A 23,559-nucleotide genomic window follows, 5' to 3' on the forward strand; every position below is an offset into this window, starting at 1 on the left:
GAAAGTAAATAACACAAGGAGTTTTCCAAATTGTCTTTCACCAAGAAAGGGTTTGTCTTCACCAAAAAGACGGTTTGTCACAAAGACGGTCACCCATACGAAATCAACATTAAGGTTTATCCTAATGTTGATTATATACTAATATAAACAAGTATATCCCTTGATTGAAGGGATTGTATCTAATATATACTAAGAATCGATCTTCATCACAAAGATATTGGATCTTCAATCTATTCTATACTTATCTATATTATTACCTAATATAAAAAAGATTACATAGAATAAGTATACTACTCGCTGACGCTGATAGACTTGATACGCTGACGCTGATGGTGATGTAGATGCTGACGCTGGCTGATAGCGTGTAGAGTGTTTGACTCATCAGATCATAAGGTGTGACCTTACATTCTCCCCTATCCGATGATGTCAAAACTTATCTTCAATGAATTATTTAGTTCGTGCTCTTTCTGAGAAGATGAATGACTTTACATTTATGATTGTCAAGCAGTGGAGGCAGTATGTATGAGTTGCAGCGGATGAATGATGAGATGCTGAGGACATGATGTCAGCTTGACCCCCCCCCCCCTGAAATTTTGGTTTTATTTAGATCAATATTATCTCGTAGTTTCTTCAGCTTTAGCAAGATTCTCTCCCTTTCTCACATCAGCCGTAAAATGGAACTGGAGGAGGAGACCAAAGTATCAGAGTTGCAGCTTACAGTCTAGTAAGATTGTGATGTCTCCTGATAATATCGGTTTGAACTACCATTCACTGACATAGGATTGTGAGATTTCATCAGCGTGTGGTTTCATATGCTGATTCATTAATCATTTTTATTAGAAGAAAAAGGGAAAGAGTGGTATGATGCGTGTAATACATTTCGGTATGAAAAGTATCCATCGGCAAAGAGTGTCGAAGTTTTATCAGTGTATGGTTAATATAGTGAATCCATAAATTCTTAATAGAAGAATTATTGGGAAAGAGTGGATAGGTGTGTGTAATATATCACAGAAAATGATATACCCATCGGCATAGATTTTTCGAATTCTCATCAGCCTTTGGTATCATACACTAAATCATAAAATTATATAGAAGAATTTATGGAAAGAATGGTTTGATGCGTGTGATAAGATGCGGTGTTTTAGCTCAACCATCGGCATAGATTTGTCAAACTCTCATAGCATATGGTACATTACGTTGAATCATAAAGCTTTAAAGAAGAATATAAGGGCAATAATGGGTTGGTGCGTGTGATAGTCTACGGTACATAGACTAACCATCGGCATAGAGTTTCCAAATTTTATCAGTGTGTGGTATATCACAGTGAATAGCTAAGTTTTATTAAGAAGATAAAGGAAAGAATGGATTGTTTCAGTCACGCTGAGGTGGAATCAGCATGAGTCATAAACAATGTTAGCTCATTAACAGGAAGTGGTTTATCTTCCGTATCATGGAGTTAAGTTGCAGTATAGAACAATAAAGTTCACCATCAATTCATTTAATATGGTACAAGATAGAATAATAAAATGTATAAGAATAAAACAAAAGAGTTAGTCAAATAAGAAAAAGAATATACAACCTTTTTCAGAGGCTCTTTATATAACCTTTTCAGAAAATCTTTTGTGTACCATCATCAAAAATAAATCTTTTGAAATAACCACTCATTAATTAATTTCCTTTCTTCGAGATATCTACCCTTCGAATCTGGCTATAAAAGAAAACACAAGTAAAGATAAACTCGTCAGTACACAATACATCTCACTATAAATCAAGAGTGATAAAGCCATTTATCATTGAAACGTTGTAGATGGACTCCAAGCTTCATATTCGTCAAGAGAAAAAGAGAAGCAGGGATTAGTCTTTGTAACCAACGAGATAACTGACTCAAATCCACGAAACCATCCTCTCTACAAAATCAACACGAGGGTATTCAAGGTTTTATCGGATTATGAGTCAGTAGATGAAAACAAGAATCACTGCATTGATGGTTGCTCTTTGGATCCATAACAGTGAATGGAGGAGAAAGATGGTATTCGCAAGAATAAGAGGACATGATGCCACTCTTTTTTTCAACACCAAGAGCATTGAGATCTTTATGTATGACTCCAGTTCTTACAAAATCGGAAGGAAGGAGATGCAGATAAATTTTAGATAGGCCTAAAAGATGAATAAGAGTGAAGAGAAAATACTTGTAAATACTAGAAGCAAAGCTTAAGCAAACTATGTAAAAATCTATATACATAATAAAAGAATCATTTGTTTTTGTGTTTTTGAGAAAGCAAGCATAAGAAAAGTTAAAAAAAAATAATTAAGTCATTGAAAACATGCAAATATCTGCAATCAATTTGTTTAAAGTCTTCTTGTCTAATGCCTTTGTGAAAATGTCAGCCAACTGACAGTAGATGGAATCTAGAACAAATCCACTTTACCCTTCTGAACAATCTCCCTAATGAAATGATGACATATGTCAATGTGCTTGGTCTTGAAATGTTGCATTGGATTTTGTATCATCTGAATGGCACTGGTGTTGTCACAGCAGATGGGAGTCTTTGAGAAGTTTAGACCATACTCTAAGAGTTGATTTTGAACCCATAGGATCTGAGCACAACACCTTCTAGCGGCTACATATTTAGCTTCAGTGGTAGAACAAGCCACTGTTATCTGCTTTTTGCCGGACCAGCTTACCAGTCTATTTCCTAGCATTTGAGCTCCTCCAGAAGTACTTTTACGATCTTTGCCACAACCACCATGATCAGAGTCATTGTATCCCACCAGCTTGAACTCGGAATCACGAGGATACCATAACCCAAGATTGAGTGTATGCTTTAAATATCGAAAAATCCTTTTTACAGCAAGAAGATGAGATTCCTTGGGACTGTCTTGATAACGAACACATAGTATAGTAGCAAACATAATGTCAGGGCAACTGGCAGTAAGATAGAGTAACAAGCCTATCATTCCTTGATATATAGTTGCATTCACATCAGTGCCATTTAGATCAGTGCCAATAGACGCTCATCTTGAACTTCTTAGCCATGATCTCTGTGAATTCTGAACTTAACTTTTCATCAGTGGATCCAAAAATGATATCATCAACATACACTTGAGTAAGAATTATGTGAGATCCTGAATGATTGATGAGCAAGGTGTTGTAAATCTTTCCGTATATGTATCCACTAGCTTAAAGGTAGCTCGCCAATGTGTCATACCATGTTCAAGGTTCCTTCTTTAAACCATAAACAGCTTTATCAAGACGATACACATGATTTGGTAACTCTTCACTTTCAAACCCCGGCAGTTGTTTTAGAAAAACTTCTTCTTGAAGATCTCCATGTAGTAAGTCAGTCTTGACGTCCATTTGATAGACTATGAAGTTCTTGAAAGAAGAAAAGGCAAGAAACATGTGAATTGCTTCAAGTCTAGCAACAGGAGAAAATGTTTCATCATAGTCTCACCCTTTCAGATGATAGAGACCTTGAGCCATAATTCTAGCCTTATTTCTTATTACGATACCATCTTCATCCATTTTGTTCCTGAATACCCAATGAATACCAACGATCGTATTTCCTTGAGGCTTAGGAACAAGAGTCCACACACGATGGCATTCAAATTCATTTAACTCATCCTACATAGCCTTGATCCAATCAGCTTCATTCAAGGCATCAACGACATTCTTTGGTTTAATCATTGAGACAAAGTTTACAAACATGCAGAAGTTGCTACTGACTCTGCTATGAGTGAGAATCTTAGAATTTACATCTCCAATGATTTGAGATTTAGGATGATCTCGAAGAATTCTTCAATTAGAACTTTCATTCTTATTGCATTGAGCAAACTCTTCCTGATTGGATCGTTCAACTACTTCAAGGATGACAAGCTGATCTTAAGAGATAGGTTGTAAGCTAATGATTCGATCAACATTGGGAACAATAAGCTCAGTGTCATTTGGCAAAAAATCAGGAACAAGGTCTAAAGGATTGTAGTTAAGTTCATTCAGAACTGATGAGGGATGATCAACTCGATCATGAACGAATGAGTCTTCATCGAAGGTGACATGAGTTGTTTCTTCAATAGATTGTCTAGAAAGATTGAATACCCTGAAAGCCTTACATACACTTGAATCACCTACGAACTATCCTTCATCAGCTTTAGCTTTAAACTTCAAGAGTTGATCTCTTTGATTCAAGATGTAGCAAACATACCCTAACACATGAAAATAAGAGATTCCCGGTTTCCTTCCCTTCAGTAGCTCATAAGTAATTTTCCTATGACGCTTAACAATGATGGAACATTTTTGGGTATAACATGTTGTATTGACAACTTCAGCCTAAAATGACGAAGGAAGACCAACTTCCACGACCATGGTTCTTCCAGCTTCGATGAGAGTTTTGTTTCTTCTCTCTGCAATACCATTTTGTTGGGGAGCTCTAACAACAGAGAAGTTATGAGAAATTCCTGAGATTGAGAAAAAGTCTTCTAGGGAGGAGTTCCTAAATTCGGTTCCATGATCATTACGTAACTGTCTGACTTTGTGATCATAAAGAACTTCCCATTGCTTGATGAGAGAAATGATTTCATCAGTAGCATGAATCTTCTTTCTTAAAAAGACTACCCATGTAAACCTTGAAAATTCATCTACAATGACGAGATTTCTTCCCAGCTCTTGACTTAACAGGAACTAGTCTAGAAAGATCCATGTGAAGAAGATGAAGAAGTTTGATAATGGAAGAGCAACACTTTGGTTTGAAGGAAGACTTGGTTTTCTTTCCCTTTTCACATGATGAGCATAACTTATCCTTGACAAAGTGCATTTTAGGAATTCCTCATACAAGTTGATTCCCTAAGATCTTCGATATGTTCTTGAAACTCAAGTGTGATAGCCTCTTGTGTCACAACCAATTTAGATGAGACTGATCACGAGAGAAAAAGCAACGACAAAGAGAGTTGTTAGCAGAAAACATATCCAAAACATAAATGTCATTTTGTCGGTTTGCTATCAGAACAGTGACATTCTTTTGATCAACAACCTTTCCTTCTCTCTTGTTGAAGACGACTTCATAGCTAGCTTCACACGTTTGGCTGATTGAAATGAGATTATGTTGAAGACCTTTCATATAAGAGACATTCTTGAAAACAATAGAATTGCACTTGACGGATCCATATCCCTTTGTAGCTCCCTTGCCATTATATCCATATATAATAGCCGGACCATTCTTCTTTATGAAATCATCTAGAATAGACTTGAATCCTGTCATATGTCTTGAGCAACCGCTATCGAAATACCAAATATGTTTTTTATCTTGAAACTAAAATATACAATAAGCCCTGAAACAAAACAAAAAAAAAACATAAATATTATACACACAATATACACTGACTCATTTTGCAATGGGTCACTCAAGAAAAGTTATTATAACAATCATCAGGGAGACAGTTCAATGAGTTTTCCTTTTTGATACACTTATCATCTCTCCCAAAATTTCAAGGATTTATGTCATGCATTTTTGCGTGCCCTAAATTTAGTGTCTAGTAAATAAATAAAAAAAACACGGAGGGCACCTATAATAAAATGTGTGTCATCTGAGCATGTCGCTTTATAAATTTAAATGAAACGCGCATGTTTTATCCTTTTATTAACAGCGGGGAATTAAATCCCCAAAAGTTGAAAACCCCGCCTTGTTTCCACCGGCCGAAAACCCTTTCTTTCTCGATCCTTTTCTTCTCTCTCGATTCTCAAACCTCGGACGCTTCACTTCTCCACATCGGCTCTCCAAATTTGCATCTCTGGCGCCATGCACCCACACCTCCGACTCCACTGTCGCTTCAGGTATGAATCGTTCTTCTGTTTTTCCTTTTTTGCTCCCCAAATACATTGAAATCGCCGATTCATGTTTGAAATCGGGCTATTGTTTGCTGATTTCTGCTAAAATTGATCATCAGTTGCTTCAACTTTTCCTTTTTTGTCCTTTGTCTTGAGTCATCATTGACCTTTATCCTTTGTTCTGACTCATCATATGCTGAAATCGATGGTCTGTCATACTTCTTGTTTGTATCACCAATATTGAAGGTCTATCCATTTCTTCTTACATATGGGTTTCAAAATTAAGGGTTTTTATGGGATTTGAAGTTATGGAGATGCAAGGTGCCCTCAATGTGCTCGATGAAATGCCAGACTGTGTAAGTATATTTTTTCATATTTGATTAGAATGGCAGATGCTTTAGTTATTGCTCAGGTTGGTGGTGCTTCCCTGTGGGAGAGCACACGTGATCAGTACCTTAAAAAGAATCGTTCTCCTTCCCTTAAGGTGATTTTCACTTTCTGTTACTTTCTCATTTCCATTTAACTTTTTGTATCTTTATTGATGGGTTTCTTAAACATAGGTTGTTGCTGCAATGGTAAATAATGATCTTGTTAGTCTAGTAAACACCAGGCCCTTGAAATCCTGGAAGGAAACACTTGCTCTCCTATGCACTGTAAGTTGTTTCCCTGAGGTGGTAAAAACTTACAATTTTTTACTTTTGACCTTCTTTTTTTGTTTTGGTCTCACGAAGATGGTATTATTACTAATTTACTATATACACAGTTTGCTCAAAGGGAGGAGTGGACTTTACTTTGTGATACCCATGCTTCTAGACTTGTATATTCTGGAAACACGTTAGCTGCAACCCTTTGTTATATATGTGTTGGGAACATTGATAAAATAGTTGAAATTTGGTCAAAGAATGTTACCACTGAGCACAAAGGAGAATTCTATGTTTCACTTCTTCAGGTAAACACTTGTTTCTGAAAAGATTTAAGTTAAAATTTGAATAGTAAGTGTTAATTTGTGTTTTCTTTTTTGTTTGTGTTAGGATTTGATGGAGAAGACTGTGGTTCTTGCTTTAACAATTGGACATAAGAGATTCAGTGCTTCTTTATGTAAACTTGTTGAAAAGTATGCTGAGATTTTAGCAAGTCAAGGACCTTGGGCTCTCAGCAATATCCTGTATGTATGTTTTTCTTAAATTAATTAATTATTTAATGTTTAGTATATTTATATAATTATAAGTATGATGCACAATAAATATCAGAATCAGGTGAATGCTAACCCTGGTTACCAAGCGGGACCACCAGCGGGCCGAAAATCACACAGGGTGTAGCACCACCATTTAGGGGGTTCATTCTTGTAAACAACAACACATGATTACAAAGAAGTTCCTCAAATCAAATGCAACCACCAATTCCCTCACACCCTGCTCTACCTCCTGTTGCCCCTCCAACTGTCCAGACTGCTGAGGTGTCCAATGTCCCAAGTATATTAATTAATAATAATTATATATGGTTATGTTTTATGAATGAATGTTGAGTGTTGAGTGTTGTTATGTGTTGATAGTCCAACAAAGGGCAGTTATTGGGACTTTGACCAGACTTTTCAATGAGACATCGGAAGCATTAGGAGGGGCGAACGCGGTTCCAACAAAGGCCAGTGGTGACTTTGCTACTGCCCTCAAGATTCAGGTAATCTTTTCTGATTCCATTCCAATCAACATCATAGGACTTGAGGGGTTAAAAAATAATTTTTTTAAATAGGTGGATCTTACGACTAGTGACTGGGATGAGTATAGCTTCTGGTTAGCAACACTGAAGCGGATGAGCAAGATTAGGCAGACTGCCAGATAAATGGAATGGAGTCTATACACAGGAAGTTGGTGGTCAAGCAAAGTTTAGTTCATTTTCTTTCTTTTCTTATTACATCCAAAGGACATTGATTAATCATGCATAGTTGGTAGGGATAGACATTAAATCGTGCATAGTTGGTAGGATAGACATTGAATCGTGCATAGTTGGTAGGGATGATACAGTCACATTAACTTACATCTCAAGTTTATTAGATTAACTCTGTAATAATCTGTAGTTGCCATGCGGAATTGGATTCCAATTCCTGCCAAATCCCATGGAGGGTCATTATGAAGTTGTGATCAACTTATCTGAGGGTGTATAAGTATGTCCATGTCAGTTATATTCTCATCTTGGTCTAAATTTTCTTGTCATTTACTATTATATTCTTGCAGTTGAAGCTTCAGACCTAGAAGATGATAAACTTCATGATGATATTAAAGCTGCAGAAAAGCATACAGCTCTTCATTCAGCCCTATCAGAACTTGCAGGTGATTTTGATGGGGAATCTATGTTGTTCTTGCAGCGATTTTTTCGCACAAGAGTGAAACCTGTAGTATCCATAGGCTCCTTGAAGCTTGATCTTGCTCTTGGAATTGGAGGATTACCAAAGGTAATTAGTAGCTTCTTATATGGTATTAGCAAATTACACACATACATAATAGTTAATCATTGTGAACCCTAGAATAATAACAACCAAACTGTACATTACAGGGAAGAATTGTTGAGGTTTCTGGACAAGATTGATCAGGCAAGACAACACTTGCTTTGAATGTAATCAAGGAAGCTCAATAGCTTGGAGGTGCGTTCCAATATTCTTTAATTCCATATATAAAAAATGTTGGTGTTTCACATTTTATGATGATTAGAAGTTATTTTTGGTAGGTTATTATGCTTACTTGGATGTGGAGAATGCACTAGACCCACTGCTGCTTGAAACAGTTGGTGTAAATACCAAAAGTCTTCTCATCTCACAGCCAAATTCTGCTGAAAATTTGCTGAGTACTGTTGACACTCTCACACAGAGTGGAGTAGTTGATGTGATTGTCATCGACAGTGTAAGGAAAAATATTTGCAAAAGACATGAATGCCCTCCTCCCTTCTTCATCAAACTCACCCCTACAAATCTTTTTTCCAATTGGTGTCTTGGTTTTCTAATTCATTGACTTTATTTTTATAGGTTGATGCACTCATCCCACAACGTGAAATTACAGGTGTAATAAGTGACAATATCATTGAGACACAATCACGAATAATGACACGAGCACTTCGCAAGATTCTTTATTCTTTATGTCGTTCAGAGACTCTTATTATATTTATAAATCAGGTTAGTATATTATATATAGTTATAAAATCAGTTTAAATAGTTTTAAATATGTCATAATGTCTTAGCCAATTGTTACTCTTGTTTTCAGGTGAGATAAAAATTGAGATCACGCCAAGAGGGACTTAAGAGGTGACATGTGGTGGAAACGCCTTGCCATTTTATTCAGCTGTACGGATGAGAATTGCTAGAAAAGGATTGCTCAAGACTCAGGAAAAGGTTTAAAATAATAATAATTGTTTTATTATAATGATAATGATAATAATAAAAGGAAATTTATCTATTTTCATGTTACTGGTCTTGGTATATGTGTGGAGGTGGTAAAGAATAAGCTAGCACCTGCTATGAAAAAGGCAGAGCTGGAGATTAAGTTTGGAAGAGGCATATCTCGTGCATCTGAGGTGCTACAATTGGGTTGTGCACATGGGGTTGTCTTAAAAGAAGGAAATAGTTACTTCATAGATGGAGAAGTTGCCAATGGTAAGATGCAAGCTGAAACTTATTTGATTCAGAATACAATAATTTGTGATAAGTTGGTAAAGATTCTACGAAGACACTTGTTTCGTATTAGGTTATATAGTTAGGGAAAACCTCTTAATAACAATGTACAATCAGGTCCTTTTAATATCAATGTATTACATTTTTTTGACATGAGGTTATTGGATGAAATTGATTGTTTTGGTATATATGTGTTTCTATATTTTTGTATTATGCTAAAAAGAGTATCGTAAAGGCACGTCGTATATCCATATCGTAAATGGTTGCTGAAGTTTATGACACCCAAATGTGTGTCATCTTCATTTGTGGCAGGGGCTTTAATGATACGTAATGCATGTCCTAAAGGCGTGTCGTAAGGTTACGACACGCAAATGTGTGTCGTCTTCCTTTATGACAGGGCCTTCCTTGATACGCATTGTGTGTCGTAAATGAGCGTCGTAAATGTGTGTCGTAAATGCGCGTCGTAAATGCGCATCGTAAATAGACGACGGGCAAAAGCGTGTCGTCTCTCGTTATGACAGGGCCTTCCTTGACACGCATTTGCACGTCGTCTGAGCATTTTATGACACGCATTACGCGTTGTAAAATGCTGTTTTTCTAGTAGTGCATAACCCAAGATTGAGTGCATGCCTTAAATATCGAAAAATCCTTTTTTCAGCAAGAAGATGAGATTCCTTGGGACTGTCTTGATAACGAACACATAGTATAGTAGCAAACATAATGTCAGGGCGACTGGCAGTAAGATAGAGTAACAAGACTATTATTCCTTGATATAGAGTTGTATTCACATCAGTGCCATTTAGATCAGCGCCAATAGACGCTCATCTTGAACTTCATGATCTCCGTGAATTCTGAACTTAGTTTTTCATCAGTGGATCCAAAAATGATATCATCAACATATACTTGAGTAAGAATTATGTGAGATCCTGAATGATTGATGAACAAGGTGTTGTAAATCTTTCCGTATATGTATCCACTGGCTTAAAGGTAGCTCGCCAATGTGTCATACCATGTTCTAGGTTCATTCTTTAAACCATAAACAACTTTATCAAGACGATACACATGATTTGGTAACTCTTTACTTTCGAACCCTGGCAATTGTTTTAGAAAAACTTCTTCTTGAAGATCTCCATGTAGTAAGTCAGTCTTGACGTCCATTTGATAGACTATGAAGTTCTTGAAAGAAGCAAAGGCAAGAAACATGTAAATTGCTTCAAGTCTAGCAACAGGAGAAAATGTTTCATCATAGTCTCACCCTTTCAGATGATAGAGACCTTGAGCCATAATTCTAGCCTTATTTCTTATTACGATCCCATCTTCATCCATTTTGTTCGTGAATACCCAATGAATACCAACGATCGTATTTCCTTGAGGCTTAGGAACAAGAGTCCACACACGATGGCATTCAAATTCATTTAACTCATCCTACATAGCCTTGATCCAATCAGCTTCATTCAAGGCATCAACGACATTCTTTGGTTTAATCATTGAGACAAAGTTTACAAACATGCAGAAGTTGCTACTGACTCTGCTATGAGTGAGAATCTTAGAATTTACATCTCCAATGATTTGAGATTTAGGATGATCTCGAAGAATTCTTCAATTAGAACTTTCATGCTTATTGCATTGAGCAAACTCTTCCTGATTGGATCGTTCAACTACTTCAAGGATGACAAGCTGATCTTAAGAGATAGGTTGTAAGCTAATGATTCGATCAACATTGGGAACAATAAGCTCAGTGTCATTTGGCAAAAAATCAGGAACAAGGTCTAAAGGATTGTAGTTAAGTTCATTCAGAACTGATGAGGGATGATCAACTCGATCATGAACGAATGAGTCTTCATCGAAGGTGACATGAGTTGTTTCTTCAATAGATTGTCTAGAAAGATTGAATACCCTGAAAGCCTTACATACACTTGAATCACCTACGAACTATCCTTCATCAGCTTTAGCTTTAAACTTCAAGCGTTGATCTCTTTGATTCAAGATGTAGCAAACATACCCTAACACATGAAAATAAGAGATTCTCGGTTTCCTTCCCTTCAGTAGCTCATAAGTAATTTTCCTATGAAGCTTAACAATGATGGAACATTTTTGGGTATAACATGTTGTATTGACAACTTCAGCCTAAAATGACGAAGGAAGACCAACTTCTACGACCATGGTTTTCCAGCTTCGATGAGAGTTTTGTTTCTTCTCTCTGCAATACCATTTTGTTGGGGAGTTCTAACAACAGAGAAGTTATGAGAAATTCCTGAGATTGAGAAAAAGTCTTCTAGGGAGGAGTTCCTAAATTCGGTTCCATGATCATTACGTAACTGTCTGACTTTGTGATCATAAAGAACTTCCCATTGCTTGATGAGAGAAATGATTTCATCAGTAGCATGAATCTTCTTTCTTAAAAAGACTACCCATGTAAACCTTGAAAATTCATCTACAATGACGAGATTTCTTCCCAGCTCTTGACTTAACAGGAACTAGTCTAGAAAGATCCATGTGAAGAAGATGAAGAAGTTTGATAATGGAAGAGCAACACTTTGGTTTGAAGGAAGACTTGGTTTTCTTTCCCTTTTCACATGATGAGCATAACTTATCCTTAACAAAGTGCATTTTAGGAATTCCTCATACAAGTTGATTCCCTAAGATCTTCGATATGTTCTTGAAACTCAAGTGTGATAGCCTCTTGTGTCACAACCAATTTAGATGAGACTGATCACGAGAGAAAAAGCAACGACAAAGAGAGTTGTTAGCAGAAAACATATCCAAAACATAAATGTCATTTTGTCGGTTTGCTATCAGAACAGTGACATTCTTTTGATCAACAACCTTTCCTTCTCTCTTGTTGAAGAGGACTTCATAGCTAGCTTCACACCCTTTGGCTGATTGAAATGAGATTATGCTGAAGACCTTTCATATAAGAGACATTCTTGAAAACAATAGAACTGCACTTGAAGGATCCATATCCTTTTGTAGCTCCCTTGCCATTATATCCATATGTAACAGTCGGACCATTCTTCTTTATGAAATCTTCTAGAATAGACTTGAATCATGTCATATGTCTTGAGCAACCGCTATCGAAATACCAAATATGTTCTTTATCTTGAAACTAAAATATACAATAAGCCCTGAAACAAAACAAAAAAAAACATAAATATTATACACACAATATACACTGACTCATTTTGCAATGGGCCACTCAAGAAAAGTTATTATAACAATCATCAGGGAGACAGTTCAATGAGTTTCCCTTTTTGATACACTTATCATTACATGTCATGATATTGTCAGCGCGAACAGAGTTCTTTTCAAAACTGCTTTTGCTGACTTTGTGAGAAGCATCGCCACATTGATAAAAAAAACTTTGATTCCATGATTCTTTCCTTTAACAATAGATTTTGATTTCTTTCCAACTGTTGAGTCCAAAAGAACTTTGACAATTTGATTTAAGAGTTCTTGTTTTAGTTTCAGAACAAGAAATGCCATCGATGGTATGCCCAGATGATCCTTTATCACGAGTCTCATGAATCATTGAAGAGTCATCAGAAGTATAAAAATTTGATTGATCTTTAGGTTCATAATTAACGAAGCACTGAGGAAAAATGCTAAGAATTTTTTTTTACCGAATTAACTTCACCATTACATATAGGAAATTTTAGCAAAATCTTAGGGGAGGGAAGAGCATACTCACAGTGAGAAGGTTGATGAGAAGGATCAAGAGTAGACAACTGAGAAACACATTCGGTGATACCGTTAGAATTACTGGAGCAGTGAGTATCAGTTAACGTTTGATTTATAAAATAAGAACTCACATATCTTTTCTTAAAATCTTCTTTTAAATAGTCAGCTTTATATAAGGTTTGTTTAGTCTTAACAACTTTGGTTAAGGAAACAACACCTTCTATACCACCTCTAAGAATTTTCTCACACTGATCTGGAATCTGAACATTAATAATTCTTGTGACATTAAAGTGAGAAGAGGCCTAGTTTTTCAAAATAAGTTGAATATATCTAGCATGATCAACAACTTTTTCTTTTTCAGTGTGAAGAAAATTAGTGGTCAGCGAGATACATGTGTTTTCCTTTTTCAATACAAAAAGATATTTTTCGAAAAAAGAGAGTTTTTCTTTTAGGTTTTTTAACTCAAAACTGAGAGAATATCTTTCTTTATTTGATACCAATAAATCGAAACGTAAGTGATCAATCATGTCATCTTTTTTGATGTTTTCAAAAGAGGAGTAGTTAACAATATTTTTTACCTAATACGCTGATGTAGTGTCCTATTCTGTCTTAAGGTCCGCAACAGCTTGAGAAGGATCACCGTCAAGTGTCCCATCACTGTCAATTAAATTGTTAGCGTGAGATTCCAGGATCTGGACCATGAGATACTTACCTTCATCATCTGAGGAGTTTTCTTTTTCAAAAGCAGATGATAGTGTAATCTGATGAGTTTTCAGAGCATTCTAACACTCCTATGGTGTACATGCAACCCTAGAAACCTTGGATCTATGTTTGACTATGATACATGCAAATAATTATTTTTCCAAGGTTCTTATCCTATCTAGCATGGCATGGGGAACTTGAATCAAATAAAGCTAGTAGAATTACTTACCTTGTAGTTGTAGTTGATTGCTTGGAGTTTTAGAGCCTAGCACCAATAGTGTGGATGCCTCAAATGGAAATCACAAATCACCACAAACTTGGAACTTTGAGAGAATAGTAATCACCTTCTTGAAATCGGCCCTCTTACTTTACTCACCACAACTCATGTGATTTCAAGAACCAAAGCCTCCTTTATATAGTGTGGTGGATTAGGGTTACATTCATGTAAACCCTAATACCCATGTCTTTTCATTTCCATGAGATCCATGGGTTAAAGCTCCATGGAGTATCCATGGACTTTCCATGCAAGCCTAGCCCATTCCAAATAAGCATTAGCCCACACTATATAAATACAAGAGCCCATATTTAATTAGTCATACTTTTGATCTCTAAATTAATTATAGATCAATACTAATTAAATAATATGATTTTATATTAATATATTAGGACTTATAATATATTAATAAATCATAACTTATACTATTCTCAAACGATTATCCATAAATTGTTCGGGTGAAGTGCAACCCAAATGGACCATGCCGGGTCGGGTCAAGTACATACCAAATATAGTTATGGACTTAGACACTATATCCAACAGTCTCCCACTTGGATAAGTCTAATAACTATAGTTGCAAGTATGACTTCAGGAACCGATCAGCAATCGTAGCTCTTTAAACTCTGTTGAACTATGAAGCGCCATTTTAGATAAGTGATCATATAATCCTCTGTTCTAGATATCATCTGGACAAATACATGGAACATGGTCTTGCTTATTGTCCAACATTTGTTTCCCGATTTCCGATTTGTTTGACATAGAACTTAACTGAACACATCAATTTAGTTCTGACCGGGCCCGGTACATAGGTCAAAACAAAATCATCGAGGGGCCCAGATATCGCTTCTAATCCTAGAAGGAACAGATAAACTTCGACTCATATGTTTGCTCTACTACATGTTGAATTACACACAAAAGCACGGTTTATAACATCGAGTTACCAATGCGTTTTCGTGCAATCACTGCATAACCAACTCATAGGCAACAAATCATATCTCTAGGTTTGAAGACTTATATGATATTACCGTCTCACGATCACTTGAGATAAATTCCATGAAGTGATACAAGTGAGCGTGGGTTGAATCCAATACTCAGAACTTATGAGCACTCATGAGTGTTGTAGCCCCGCTTTGTCTAACATCTTAGACCTCTACAAGCCAACCCATGACAGTCTTGATTCATATCTACTTCCAACATATGACCGACTGTGGAGAGTTTGAATAATATGATATAAACCATAACATAATTATTCTGGAAGTTAAAACATGCAAAAAGAAATAATAGTAAACGATTGACAAGAGATAGCAACACTTTACTCATAAATAACAGCTTTTATTTATCATCAAATGTCAATTACATTTTACAAATTTCAAGATTATCTAACTACTAAAACTAATATCATCCTTCAGCCCTATGCTCCGAGCATGCTGGAGATGCTTAGCCCTAGTCAGTCCCTTCGTGAGGGGATCTGCTGGGTTCTCATCCGATGATACCCTCTTTGCCACGAGGATTCCTTCTTCTATTCGATGTCTAATGAAGTGATATTTTATGTCAATGTGTCTAGATCTCCCATGATCTCTTGGTTCCTTGGCTAAGGCAACCGTACTATTGCTGTCACAGAAAATCTCCATTGGCTCCTTTATAGTTGGTACAACTCCAAGGTCTCCGATGAAGTTCTTTAGCCATATAGCCTCCTTTGCTGCCTCGCTTGCTGCTATATACTCTGATTCATAAGTGGAATCAGCCACTGTCTCCTGCTTGGAACTTTTCCAAGTAATTGCCCCTCCGTTTAGAGTAAAGACCCAGCCCGACTGAGAGCGGAAATTATCCCTGTCAGTCTGAAAGCTAGCATCACTGTACCCTACAACTCTCAAGTCCTCACTGCCACCGAGGGTAAGGACCCAGTCCTTAGTCCTCCGTAGGTACTTGAGGATATTCTTTACCGCAGTCCAGTGTGCCTTGTCAGGGTTCCCCTGATACCTGCTAACCATGCTCAAAGCAAAGGCTACATCAGGTCGAGTACACGTCATAGCATACATGATCGATCCTACAGCTGAAGCATAAGGTATTCGACTCATTTCTGCTATCTCAGCCTCAGTACTAGGGCTTTGTGTCTTACTCAATCTGGCGTTACTCTGGATGGGTAACTCTCCTTTCTTGGAGTTATGCATGTTGAACCTTTTCAACACTTTGTCCACATAGGTGCTTTGACTAAGTCCAATTAGTCTTTTACTCCTGTTTCTCAAAATCCTTATCCCTAGGATATAGACAGCTTCTCCAAGGTCCTTCATAGCGAAACACTTCCCAAGCCAGGACTTTACTTCCTGCAGGGTTGGGATGTCATTTCCTATGAGTAGTATGTCATCCACATACAGTACCAAAAAGCTGACTATACTCCCACTAGCCTTGATATAGACACAAGATTCATCTTCACTCCTTGAAAAGCCAAATTCTTTGATTTTCTCATCAAAGCAAAGATTCCATCTGCGAGGTGCCTGTTTTAGTCCATAAATGGATTTCTCGAGCTTACACACTCTACTGGAGTACTCTGTACTGACAAAACCCTCTGGCTGAACCATGTAAACATCTTCAGCCAACTTTCCATTAAGGAAAGCGGTTTTGACATCCATTTGCCATATTTCATAATCATGAAATGCAGCAATGGCTAACAGAACCCTAATAGACTTAATCTTGGCCACTGGTGAAAAGGTCTCATCATAATCAACTCCCGGAGTTTGAGAATAACCCTTTGCAACCAGTCGTGCCTTATAAGTGTGTACATTACCATCCATGTCGATCTTCTTCTTGAAGATCCATTTGCACCCAACTATCTTACGATCAGGTACATTGTCAACCAAGTTCCAAACTTGATTGTCATACATGGACTGTATCTCGCTATCCATAGCCTCTTTCCATTTAGCAGCCTTAGGGCCTGCCATGGCTTCCGTGTAGCTGTTAGGCTCATCCAGATTTACCAGTGTGTTATCACTGATAAGTGTCTCGCCTTCTGCAGTAATATGAAAACCATAATAATGCTCAGGTGCATTCCTAACTCTGGTGGAACGCCTCAGAGGTATAGATTCTTCAGTCGGCTCAACAGGAGTTTCCTCCTTAGGTTGAGGGCTAGGGTTTGAGGTTCCTTCACCACTTGACTCTTGAATTTCCTCAAGGTCAATTTGCCTCCCACTGTCTCCTTGGCTCATGAATTCTCTCTCTCGAAAGAATCCTCTTCTTGCTACAAAGACCACATTATCACTGGGTCTGTAGAAGATGTAACCAAATGATTTCTGTGGGTAGCCGATGAAAATACACCTTTCGCTTCGGGGTTCGAGCTTATCGTGAGTCTCGCGTCTCACGAAAGCCTCGCAACCCCAAATCTTGATGTGGTCTAGATTGGGAACTTTTCCAGTCCACACCTCGTGAGGTGTTTTGGTAACCTTCTTTGTAGGGACTAGATTAAGGATATGGGCGGCAGTCTCTAAGGCATACCCCCAAAATGAGATTGGTAGCGAAGCTCGACTCATCATGGAACGAACCATGTCCAACAAGGTCCGATTGCGCCTCTCAGCTACACCATTCAACTGTGGTGTCCTAGGAGGTGTCAATTGTGAGACAATCCCACATTCCTTAAGATAGTCAAGGAACTCAGTACTAAGATACTCACCACCACGATCGGATCGAAGCATCTTAATGTTCCTGCCCAACTGATTCTCCACTTCTTGCTTAAACTCTTTGAATTTCTCAAAGGTTTCTGACTTATGCTTGATTAGGTAGACATATCCATATCTACTAAAATCATCAGTAAAAGTCACATAGAACCGATTAACATCTCTTGTGGCGGTTCTGAAGGGTCCACACACATCCGTGTGTATGAGGTCCAACAAACCTTCACCCCTAGCACAAGTGCCAGTAAAAAGTGACTTTGTCATTTTACCAAGCAAACAAATTCACAACTATCATCTGACTTTAGGTCAAACGACTCCAAGACTCCATCCTTTTGGAGTTGGCCTATGCGTTTCTTGCTTACACGTCCAAGACGACAATGCCATAAGGATGCTTTATCTAAGCTAGTGGAAGAGTTAATACACAATATATTATTTCCTAGACTATCTACAACAGATACAGTTTCATACACGCCATCACAAGGTAATGCTTTAAAATAAAGAACATTATTAAAGAAAGCATCAATACTACCATTATTATTATCAAAATAAAAGGTAAAACCTTGTTTATACAATGCATGAAAGGAAATAACATTTCTTGCCATTTCTGGCGAATAATAACATTTATTCAAATCTAATGTAAACCCACTATTTAGCACTAAGGAATAAACTCCTATCTTGGTGACAGGTGAAGCTTTCCTGTTTCCCATGATCAAGTTTATCTTTCCCTGCTCCACATTCTCACTTCTTTTTAGTCCCTGCAAATCACAACATATGTGAATACCACAACCTGTATCAAGGACCCAAGACTTAGAATGAGGTGAGTTATTAGACAATATAGTGTATATACCTGCATGGTTGGGTTTTACTTTCCCATCCTTCAAATCTTGCTGGTACTTTGGGCAGTTTCGCTTCCAGTGCGACTTTTCATGGCAATAGAAGCATTCAGCCTCATTAGGGTTAGCAGAAGGAGTGACAAAACCTTTCTTGGTTTTGCTTGAAGAGGAGCCTTCAAGGGTCTTACCCTTGGTACCCTTAGAAGGGTTCTTTCTCTTCTTCCCTTTGCCATGCCCGATTGCCAAGACATTGGCCGCAGTTGGAGTAGGAGTAGGAGTAGTAACAACCGACTTACCCTTTAGACCACTTTCGGCGGTCTTCAAGAGTCCTTGAAGTTTGCTGAGGGTGACTTCTTCCTTGTTCATGTGATATGTCATGCGGAATTGATCATAACACGATAGCAAGGAGTGCAAAATGATGTCTATTGCTAACTCCTCAGGGAAGTTCACATTCAGCTTCAGTAAACGGTCCACATACCTTTGCATTTTCTGCATGTGGCCCGTGATGGGTTCACCATCCTTCATTCGGGTTGTTATCATGGAGGAGATTATCTCATATCGCTCTTGACGAGCACTTTGATGGTAGCGGTCCATCAAGTGCTGGTGCATCTCAAAAGGATAATAGTCCTCATAGGACTTTTGGAGCTCGGCTGTCATGGTGGCCATCATGACGCATGCCACTTTTGTAGCATCTCTTTCATGTACCTCATATTCAGCAAGCTCTTCAGGAGTAGCAGTTGGCTCGGGTACCTTCAGCTCCTTGTCGAGAACATATTCTTTGTTCTCATACCGAGTGACCATCCTGATGTTTCTGATCCAATCTGTAAAGTTGGACCCATCAAAGATGACTCTCCCACAAAGATTCATGAGAGAGAAGGAGCTAGTAGGGTTTGAGCCAGAAGCATTGTTATTGGAAGACATCTGAAAAGAAGAGGGAATATATTAGATTAGATATAGAGATAGTCCTTAACAAAACACCCAAATGTAATATTAAGGCTAGGACCCAACACAATATTTTATAACTTAGAAGAGGGATGTCGTAATCTAAGCTATAAGATATTTGAAGGTAGGTGAATGACGATTCACCAATTTCCACCATGAAAAACGAAATATTTAATTAGGTTTTAATTGGTTTAGAAACTCCTAGATTCTTTGAGATTCATTGAACTTTCTTCAATGACATGTTTCAATCTCGAGTGTGCCCTTCAAGTTTTGTGACTGGGATGCCGAGGATCACAAAACAAGGTGTGAAGTAACCATGCAAATTACTTGGTACCCTTAATGTATTACCCCTCAATCGATGTGCCGGTTAACCACACACGCTCCATCGATACTATCATAAACATTAAGTCACCCTTTACCTACCTTGTTAAGTTCAAGTTAGTGTGCCGGTTAACCACACACGCTCCACTAACGACTTAAACAAAGTGTAAAGTGTAATTTCATGGATTAGCACCTTATTCATATTTTCCTAAAATAACTAAGATTGGGAATTCAATAAAGTTTAGTTACTTTAGTATTATCATTATACTTTTAATGAGAATTTATAAGTCCTTGTCCTACCCGTTCGGCTAACGACCCTCCACCGATCAAGGAAGTGGTGGGTGAGAGTGGACACCCATTAAGTTGCCATTTTATAGGCAACAACCTTATACCCCCCTTATAGACCGGCTTCGTGAATGAGGCGTACTAGCGGTAAGACGACTTGATCTTATACATATATAAATATTATTAAACTTATAATATTATAAAGTATAAGGGTTGAATTTTAACTTTTAAAATTCTAGAGGTTGGAACTAAAGTTTTTAATATGACTTTACATGTTCCAAAACTTGAGGGCAAGTTTTGTAAACTTTCAAAACTTTTCATTTCTCATAACTTATGAGTTAATGGTTATTAAAAATGAAGACTCTTCATTTTTTGTAACCTATGTGTTCTTTTAATGGTTATTTATAAATGTGACTTTTGGTTATCCATAACTTAAGAACTAGTTATGGACTCCATTAAAACACATAAAGATCAAAAATTAATCTAATCAATTATTAGCACATAATTTCTATGATCTTCTAAACTCATATGTTTATGAATGTTCATATCAAAAATTTCAAGAATCGTAAGTACATATACAAAACTTGAAATTTTGATACGAGCTTTTGAACAAAACTTCGATTTTCAAGTTTTTTTTTTTTTTTTTTTTTTTTTTTTTTTTTTTTGCATCAAGTATCAAATAAACAAACCTGGCTCTGATACCACTGATGAGTTTTCATAGCATTCTAACACTCCTATGGTGTACATGCAACCCTAGAAACCTTGGATCTATGTTTGACTATGATACATGCAAATAATTATTTTTCCAAGGTTCTTATCCTATCTAACATGGAATGGGGAACTTGAATCAAATAAAGCTAGTAGAATTACTTACCTTGTAGTTGTAGTTGATTGCTTGGAGTTTTAGAGCCTAGCACTAATAGTGTGGATGCCTCAAATGGAAATCACAAATCACCACAAACTTGGAACTTTGAGAGAATAGTAATCACCTTCTTGAAATCGGCCCTCTTACTTTACTCACCACAACTCATGTGATTTCAAGAACCAAAGTCTCCTTTATATAGTGTGGTGGATTAGGGTTACATTCATGTAAACCCTAATACCCATGTCTTTTCATTTCCATGAGATCCATGGGTTAAAGCTCCATGGAGTATCCATGGACTTTCCATGCAAGCCTAGCCCATTCCAAATAAGCATTAGCCCACACTATATAAATACAAGAGCCCATATTTAATTAGTCATACTTTTGATCTCTAAATTAATTCTAGATTAATTATAGATCAATACTAATTAAATAATATGATTTTATATTAATATATTAGGACTTATAATATATTAATAAATCATAACTTATACTATTCTCAAACGATTATCCATAAATTGTTCGGGTGAAGTGCAACCCAAATGGACCATGCCGGGTCGGGTCAAGTACATACCAAATATAGTTATGGACTTAGACACTATATCCAACATAATCATCATCTCTTGAGCGGTTGAACAGTTTTGAACCAAACGATAGACAGAATAAGGGAGTGAGTTGCTAATAGCAATTCTCGCCTTTACATCGAGATTCAGCACCCTTTTCTCTTCCTTGTTATATCCATGAACATATTTACCTTTCAACTTACTACCATATGCACCATCATTGGATCATTAATTCATAGCGGAGAAAAGACCTTTGTTGATGATGTCGAGCGTATCATAGTCCATGAACTCAAGAGCTTCCATGGCTTTTGATTTCCAAGCAGTGAAGTTGTGTTCATCAAATGGAGGGATCTTGTTGCCGACAGTTGATTTTGGATTGAAAGAGGTAGACATGATTACTTGAGTGTATCAAAAACTTGCTCTGATACTAATTGAAGGGTTGTATTGATCGGATACACTTCAAGTACAAAGAACAAAAAAAAAACTAATCTAAGGAAACAAAGAAAATATAGTAAATAACACAAGAAGTTCTTCAAATTGTCTTTCACTAAGAAAGGGTTTGCATTCATCAAGAAGATGGTTTGTCACAAAGACAGTCACCAAGACGAACTCAACATTAGGGGTTTACCCTACTGTTTATTATATACTAATCTATACAAGTATATCCCTTGATTGAAGGGATTGTATCTAATCTATACTAAGAACCGATCTTCATCATAAAGATATCGAATTCTGCAATCTATTCTATATTTATCTATATTATTACCTAGTATACAAAAGATTACATAGAATAACTATACTATTCACTGCCGCTGATCGACTTTATACGTTGGCACTGATGGTGATGTAGACATTGACGCAGACAGATCGCGTGTAGAGTGTTTGACTCATCAGATCATAAGGTGTGACCTTACACACTGAGACATATTTTAATAGAATAAAAGTTGTACACTCTTAATTATTTGTTTGTTCATAAGATATAAAATTCTTCATCATCATAAAAATAGTTTTTTCATTTTAATTTAATCAAATCAAATTGGATTTTTTTTTTCTTTTCAGGCGGGGTAGCATTGTTAGTAAGGTGTACGTCTGTGACACTTACACTTGTGCATGTGGTCATCTAAAGGGTCAGAATATGGCTAGCGTCAATGAGTGGTCTTCAATTTTGGAATGTGATTCTTCTAATTAAGAAATTGATTCATCCACATAATGTACAACATCATTACAGTTATTGTTTACTTCAGTAAAGCATGTCTTTTATGTGGATGGATTGAAATCTTAACTCGAACCATTTTCAGGAGCAAACTTCAGGGTGGAAGGCGAAATGACTTTCTATTGGAAGTTGACTCACTCCATTGTATTCGATCTTGGGTAGTGTAGGGAGTTATTTGATGTCGATGTTCCAGTGCCAATTACAGTTCTTAGCTTCTTAGAGTCCTTGAGGGATCGATTTTTTGGGGGTGAAGATCTTGATGAGAGGCGGATGCATTAGGTTAGATGGGATAGAGTTCTGGAGAGTAGAGGTGTTAGTGGTTTGGGGCTTGGGAGTCTATTCTTCTTTAACCTTGTTATGTTTTTCAAATGGCGTTAAAGATTCTTTCATTTGCCTTGTTCTCTCTAGGTTAGGGTTTTTAAGGTTATATATGGAGTTAATGAGTGTTGTATCTCATTGGTTTCATTGAGGGTGTATTCGGGTCCCTGGAATGAGATTTTTCATTCTTTCGGGCAATGAGGAATCAGGGTTATCACCTTTAAAGTTTTTTTGTTAGATTAGGTGTCTAACCCAATAACTAAATTAGTATAATCTTGAATTATTAGCAAAGTTCCTTTTGGGTTGCCATCAGAAACTAATAAATGAATAAAATGACATTTGGAGAGAGAGAGAGAGAGAGAAAGACTGAATTAATAATTTATTATATGATTAATAAATTGGAATAAAGAGTTTATTAATATAT

General features: G+C 36.9%; 3 protein-coding genes across 3 annotated transcripts in view; 2 read left to right on the forward strand and 1 right to left on the reverse strand.

The window, feature by feature from the left end:
• Window positions 1-2,409: 2,409 nt before the first annotated feature.
• LOC145130530 (secreted RxLR effector protein 161-like) lies at window positions 2,410-2,958 on the reverse strand. Its single transcript, XM_079065312.1, has one exon. It carries the CDS (start codon window positions 2,956-2,958, stop codon window positions 2,410-2,412), a length of 549 nt encoding a protein of 182 aa, XP_078921438.1.
• Window positions 2,959-5,648: 2,690 nt separating this feature from the next.
• LOC145130531 (protein transport protein SEC31 homolog B-like) lies at window positions 5,649-9,632 on the forward strand. The gene is made up of 15 exons (XM_079065314.1): window positions 5,649-5,827; window positions 6,108-6,305; window positions 6,382-6,474; window positions 6,585-6,770; window positions 6,853-6,986; window positions 7,072-7,077; window positions 7,193-7,293; window positions 7,374-7,498; window positions 7,571-7,702; window positions 8,053-8,270; window positions 8,372-8,459; window positions 8,543-8,715; window positions 8,838-8,984; window positions 9,073-9,200; window positions 9,299-9,632. The coding sequence occupies exons 2-9, from the start codon at window positions 6,207-6,209 to the stop codon at window positions 7,658-7,660; spliced, it is 834 nt and encodes a 277-aa protein (XP_078921440.1). The 5' UTR covers window positions 5,649-5,827; window positions 6,108-6,206; the 3' UTR covers window positions 7,661-7,702; window positions 8,053-8,270; window positions 8,372-8,459; window positions 8,543-8,715; window positions 8,838-8,984; window positions 9,073-9,200; window positions 9,299-9,632.
• LOC145130532 (DNA repair protein recA homolog 2, mitochondrial-like) overlaps window positions 7,935-23,559 on the forward strand; it is a 66,288-nt gene continuing 50,663 nt past the window's right edge. Inside the window, exons 1-7 of the mRNA XM_079065315.1 lie at window positions 7,935-7,941; window positions 8,053-8,270; window positions 8,343-8,408; window positions 8,527-8,715; window positions 8,838-8,984; window positions 9,050-9,072; window positions 9,253-9,517. Coding sequence (XP_078921441.1) covers window positions 7,935-7,941; window positions 8,053-8,270; window positions 8,343-8,408; window positions 8,527-8,715; window positions 8,838-8,984; window positions 9,050-9,072; window positions 9,253-9,517 — 915 coding nt within the window. The remainder of the gene's footprint in view (window positions 7,942-8,052; window positions 8,271-8,342; window positions 8,409-8,526; window positions 8,716-8,837; window positions 8,985-9,049; window positions 9,073-9,252; window positions 9,518-23,559) is intronic.

Source organism: Lactuca virosa, chromosome 8 (assembly GCF_052849685.1).
Source record: "Lactuca virosa cultivar CGN04683 chromosome 8, Lactuca_virosa_CGN04683_v6, whole genome shotgun sequence".
Taxonomy (NCBI): Eukaryota; Viridiplantae; Streptophyta; class Magnoliopsida; order Asterales; family Asteraceae; genus Lactuca; species Lactuca virosa.

Bases quoted from the DNA above. Each gene is read 5' to 3' on its own strand.
- LOC145130530 (XM_079065312.1), bottom strand. From the start codon at position 2,958: ATGATAGGCTTGTTACTCTATCTTACTGCCAGTTGCCCTGACATTATG.
- LOC145130531 (XM_079065314.1), top strand. From the start codon at position 6,207: ATGGCAGATGCTTTAGTTATTGCTCAGGTTGGTGGTGCTTCCCTGTGG. The intron at 6,475-6,584 runs GTAAGTTGTTTC...CTATATACACAG, and splicing joins CACTTGCTCTCCTATGCACT to TTTGCTCAAAGGGAGGAGTG. The intron at 7,294-7,373 runs GTATATTAATTA...ATGTGTTGATAG, and splicing joins TGAGGTGTCCAATGTCCCAA to TCCAACAAAGGGCAGTTATT.